This window comes from Crinia signifera, chromosome 2, assembly GCF_055691185.1.
Source record: "Crinia signifera chromosome 2, ASM5569118v1, whole genome shotgun sequence".
In the NCBI taxonomy this organism is placed as follows: domain Eukaryota; kingdom Metazoa; phylum Chordata; class Amphibia; order Anura; family Myobatrachidae; genus Crinia; species Crinia signifera.
This window is the reverse complement of record NC_139218.1, coordinates 82,654,758-82,660,911: the sequence shown is the minus strand read 5'-3', so window position 1 is coordinate 82,660,911 and position 6,154 is coordinate 82,654,758. Positions and strand designations below refer to the sequence as shown.

Here is a 6,154-nt window from a genome sequence, read left to right as displayed (position 1 = left end):
AGCATGGCCCTCATTAATGAGGCCCTCCCATCTTTGTACATGCAGGATGAGGGAGCATGCTGTTAATGATGTGCATGTGTGCGCATCGGTAATGATATTGCATGTATACAGTAGATCAGGGGTGTCAAACTCAAATTCATCGGGGGCCGCATCAGCAGTTTGGTCACCCTCAAAGGGCCGGTTGTATCTGTAGGTCCCCCTGTATAATTATAATGCCATGAAACCAGACTGCTCCCCCTGTATAATATAATAAAAGTAATGCCATGACACATAAATGATTATACAGGAGGAGCAGCCTGTGGTGTCATGGCATTATTATTATTATACACGGGGACACCTCAGGAAACAGCAGAGATATATATATATATATTTTTTTATTGTGAGTGTGATCCTCATCCTCACTTACTGTTTCTCTGTCTGTCCTGCAGCTGCTGCGGCTTCCAGCTTTTCTTCACTGCTTGCTGCGGCCACACTGTCCCCGACTCCCGGTCCAGCTTCCCTGCCTGCTCCTACTTCTCTACAGACGCACGGGCGGGCGGCGTTATCGTCATGACGTCCCCACCCAGTGTCTGTCACTGCCGGGCATCAGAGGGAACAGGCGGCCGGGCCCTCCTCCACATAGCCGTGGAGGCCGGCGGCCATGTTTCTGTAGCCGCATACATATGTGCCTACAGGAACATGGCCGCCGACAGTGGAGGAACAGGTAAGGCGGCCGCGGTGGGGTGGGTGAGAGGAGGTGGCCTAGGCAGGAGCTGGGACACACTGCCCTGCGTGCTATCTCCTCGCGCGGGCCACATGACGAGGTCTGGCGGGCCGGATTTGGCCCACGGGCCTTGTGTTTGACACCCGTGCAGTAGATGGTAAAAGATCATTTAGTGTGTATGGGGCTTAATACTCATGGATGAGCGTAAAGTCTTGACCATTTGTCCTGTAGAAACCTATAGCATTATCCAGAATATTTATCTTGTTATATTGTATATGATCTGTTAAATGCCTGATGATGTCCCCTTTCCCCCAGGCTGAATTTGGTTGTCCTATTTGCATTCTAATGTAGAATAATTTGTGGTCTCTTCGCTTCCCCATTATTTATGGACACAACCTCATTGAGATGCCAATGGAAGACACCTGCAGCTGGATCTGATGAGTTAGTCTGTGAGCATCTATTCTGGCATTTGGACTCCTGGAAAATATTGCATTACTACTTGTCTCTTGGTGAACATACACTTATGCAATGGGATCTCATCACATCCGATCACACCCTATAGGGCCTAATGTGCCCTCTTTCAGCACCCAATGTTGCATGTCATCTGTGATGCTACTTTGGGTGCTGGAAGATGGCGGGTGGCAGAGTAGCATAGTGCTGTGAAGGAGCACTGGCAGGTTCAGGGGAGAGGGAGCACTGGTGGCGTCCGTCGGAGTAGCGTATCGCTGTGGAGTGATGGCTGGCAGAATTTGAAAACTGTTTAAACCGCTGGGCAGCCCTCTGATTGGCTGCGAGAGCTCTCAGACCAATCGGAGGCCTCACATTGTTTTTTTTTTTTTTTTATTCTGCTGACCCCTGCCGCCCGCCAGCTCTCCTTCACAGCACTACGCTCCGACTAACGCCGCCAGTGCTCCATCCGGCTCCCTCTTCCCAAACATGACACCCACCAAAAGCGCTCCCTCTGTTCGCCATTTGCATTTGAGCGATCACATGTGGTTGAAATCACTCCTGCAATTCGTTAGATAGTATGTGCAGTACATACGATCTATCAATGTGAGATTCGACAAGCGAGCCCGCGCATCGCATGGTATGCAAAATGTGCATACAATCATTCGATTTATCAGATAACAGATGTGGTCGAAATCAAATGATTGTATGCAATATCTCACAAGTGTATCGGCTACATTAGATCTGTAGGGAGTTTAGGGTAGGACGGGGATTTCAAAGTACACTGCTTGGCTGACATCTGTTCAACCTGCTCCTGTGTGGCTCCGCCCCCTCAGTCCCATTAAGCCCCACCCTTGCTGTCTCCTGCTATCATAGGGAGAGCTCTTCAAACTGCCGGCACCGCTGCCTGTCCTATGCTGACTGACACATAATCAGAGCAGGGAGAGCGCCTCTACAGCCTGGCAACTCCCTGATTTGCATCCTTCACTGAGTAGGTAGCGCACTGGGCAGCACTGTATACATCCGGTGCCTGGGAATCGGCATAATGCTTCACATCTAAGCCCCCAGACTCCTTTGAAACTAGCCAACAGAAGATCAGGGACTGGCTTAGGAGTTCAGTATGTGGCTTAGTCCTTAGCTATTCAATTGCTGCCACTACACTACGTGATAAGCCCCACAGGGTACACTTACCATAGCCTCAGGAGTTGCAAGAAAAAAGATGTGTTAAGTGCACCCTCTGAGGCTTACCACATGGGGTAACTTCTGTGGATGATTGAATCTGCCCACTTTGAATGCTGCATAATACACAGCATAAAGTAAATGTGTGTTATCTGCTGGAAATATGTTAAAAAAATAAGCAAGTACAATAGTGTTAACTTTGCAAATGTGAGATAATACAGTGCCCCTAAACTTACAATACAATAACACACACTCAGGAATGTAGCTGGTCATGACTCGCTGAACTCAAAGAATCTAATATAAAGGATCACTGGATATTCCATATTACTTTGAATCTAAAAGATCTATAAATCATGCAGCAACGACCATTTATAGGAATAACATTTACCAGTCCTGTCACACTGAGATATGTTTAATCTCAGAGGAAGGCCACGTTACTCTTCATTAATTCTGAGCGTCCCATATGGGGGTTGTTATTTTAGGAGAGCATTGTAGCAATAACTTTAAGACCAGAGGTCTTTATCTATTTGCTATCAGTGTGCTGGCTACAAATTTAGGGCCCAAATCAGTTTTGATTGTTCTTGTGATTATTGTTGCTATCCTTTTGCCGTTCTCAGTTGCGATGATCACTGCTGTCACATCATTTCCGTCCAATGGCATACAATTGATGATACATCAGCACCATCATCGCAAATGAAGTCATGTTGCAGATTCTACGTTTTTCTGTAGACCCATAAGCTGAGCTGCTCTCCTGGGTTGCAGAGGACTCTCCATTAGCAAGTAAGATTGCCCGGAAAGCGCAGTCTGAACAGCCATGCCTGTGGCCACATAACCACCTGCAAACCCGGTCTTCCTGTCTCTTACCTTGTCATGTGAGTCATCACAATTCACTCACTGTGTGTGTGCCCTATGGAGATATCTATCTATATATCCTCCTCTGTGTATGGTGCTGACAGAGGACCGGTGCAGTTGGTCCAAAAGATTCTTCCTCCCCTTGAATGTTCTTGACTCACATTGTGTTGTTTTGATCCAGACACAATACACAGTGCTTTTACTATCTAAACGGCCTGGGGTGCAGCTATTCAGATACTGTATTGGAAACCGCATCAGAGATTCCCATCTATTGCCCCATAGCTCTTGGGCCTTGGGAACTGTTCCCCATACCCAGGCTTTCTATATGTAACCCAGGCTTTCTATATGTAACCCAGTCCTATGTCACTTACCTCAGTTGAGAAATTACCTAATCGCTCACCTGGAACCCAGAAAGCATAAAGCTATTGAATTGATGCTGAAGCTTCCATCACACCGCTTTCCGACTGCACTCTAGACCCGGGTTATTGCCGTGTCCTTGCAGCCCTAACACGGATTGAGGTGCGGTGAAAGGACCACCTCGGGGTCGAGCAACACAGGAGTCTAACCCTGGTAATGACCAGGGTTGAACACGGCTCTGACCCGTGTCACGGGCAGTGTGAACGGATGCCTGGGTCAAGCGACTCGGGTCCCATTCACAGTATGGAGGAGGCAGCTCTGTCGGCTCCAAGTGCTGCCTAATCCAAAGCCCCCGGTGACGCGCCGCCGCTCAGCACCGCCCCATGTGACGTCACTGACCCGGCAATAAGTCGGTCGGGAACGGAGCTTTTAGACCGCAAATGCCGAGTCGCTCTGGGGATGCGACTCATGTCCTAATCCCAGGTGTGACCCGGCATTTGCGGTCTGAAAACAGTATTACGCATTCAAACTCACATAACGGAAATATGGTGACAGAAAAATGTGTATCACAAATTTCAACACATAATCGGTTATGAGAAAACATGTATCCCAGGAAATGCCATCAGATAACAATCCAGCTTTGATATCAAGACAGGTCCAAAGTGCTCTAGTTGGTACCTACAGATGTGTTCTCAGACAACTAGGCTCAATGAGCCATATGGTACGAGTGAGCAGCCAGCTCATGTAAGAGAATTGTAGCATTTTGTGTCTTTTTACCCTAAACCATTGTGAATATATTGAGGGGAGGGAGTCAGGACTGCACACTCTAGCTACTTTTAACAGGTTGTTTTGCCTACCTGAGACATAGAGATATACCGCCATTACATATTTAATACATCATAGCACATTGTAGGAAGAGTCAGATACTAAGGGCTAACTAAAATAGCCTCCAAGTTTTCCACCCTATAACTGTCAGGAACACCAGTGTGTCACTTCCCCACCCTATAATTGACAGGAATACCAGTGTGCCACTTTCCCAACCTATAGCTGACTGGTACACCAGTGTGTCACTTCCCCACCCTATAATTGACAGGAATACCAGTGTGCCACTTTCCCAACCTATAGCTGACTGGTACACCAGTGTGTCACTCACCCAACCTATAGCTGACTGGTACACCAGTGTGTCACTTTCCCACCCTATAACTGACAGGTACACCAGTGTGGCACTTCCCCACCCTATAACTGACAGGTACACCAGTGTGTCACTTTCCCACCCTATAGCTGACTGGTACACCAGTGTGTCACTTTTCCACCCTATAGCTGACTGGTACACCAGTGTGGTGTACCTGTCAGTTATAGGGTGGGGAAGTGCCACACTGGTGTACCAGTCAGTTATAGGGTGGGGAAGTGCCAGTGTGGCACTTCCCCACCCTATAACTGACAGGTACACCAGTGTGTCACTTTTCCACCCTATAACTGACAGGTACACCAGTGTGGCACTTCCCCACCCTATAACTGACCGGTACACCAGTGTGGCACTTCCCCACCCTATAACTGACCGGTACACCAGTGTGGCACTTTTCCACCCTATAACTGACAGGTACACCAGTGTGGCACTTTTCCACCCTATAACTGACAGGTACACCAGTGTGGCACTTCCCCACCCTATAACTGACTGGTACACCAGTGTGTCACTTTTCCACCCTATAGCTGACAGGTACATGAGTGTGGCCCTTCCCCAATCTATAGCTGACAGGTACACCACTGTGGCACTTTTCCACCCTATAACTGACAGGTACACCAGTGTCACTTTTCCACCCTATAACTGACAGGTACACCAGTGTGGCCTATAACTGACCGGTACACCAGTGTGGCACTTTTCCACCCTATGAATAAACAAGTCACTTTGCTTTCCAATTGCCAATTATTCAATTTAATGTCCAACTATACAGTTATCAGTTAACTACAATGCAATCTATATAATTCATTTTGCAGCATAGCACAATATTTCCATTTTAGCAATGATAAAACTCTGATAGAAGAAATATTCTACTAGATACAGTACAAACAGATTAAAAACATCTACACATACAAAAAATGGATGAAACTGCTATACAGGGATGTACAAAGGATAAATAATTTAAACGTTGGAATGTTTTCCCAATATGGTACACTTTACATTTCTCTGTAGGTCAAAAATATTTATATTGCTAGTTGTCCACACCAAGTATTTTCTTAGGCTTCCTGTATTTGGAGATTGCTTTCCAGATTCTGCAGAGAGGTCCGCCCCTATAGAAGAGAAATACGTATGAGGTTCTGCATGCTACCAGCTATTGTCATACAGGGACACAATCCGTAACATATTACTATAATCTCAATCTTCTATGTACACAACTTGTATCACTGCAGCAACTGTCATCCACCTAGTCATAGGATTTGATCTAAAGTTGGAACCTGAATATTTTGTTTGGCCAAAATATTGTTCAGTAACTGAGATCAGCGAACTGTTCTCTTACAATGGGCCTGATTCAGATGCTGTTGCAATGCTGACGCAGCATCGATCTTTTCTGGTGACTCCTATGCAACCGTGACATAGATGTGAGCAGCACTGACTAC

General features: G+C 46.7%; 1 protein-coding gene across 4 annotated transcripts in view; it reads right to left on the bottom strand.

The window, feature by feature from the left end:
* Nucleotides 1-5,455: 5,455 nt before the first annotated feature.
* MAP3K15 (mitogen-activated protein kinase kinase kinase 15) overlaps nt 5,456-6,154 on the bottom strand; it is a 249,258-nt gene continuing 248,559 nt past the window's right edge. For all 4 annotated transcript variants that reach the window (XM_083172491.1, XM_083172489.1, XM_083172490.1 and 1 more), the window contains one exon: nt 5,456-5,827. In XM_083172491.1, coding sequence (XP_083028617.1) covers nt 5,749-5,827 — 79 coding nt within the window. In that variant the 3' untranslated portion in view covers nt 5,456-5,748. The remainder of the gene's footprint in view (nt 5,828-6,154) is intronic.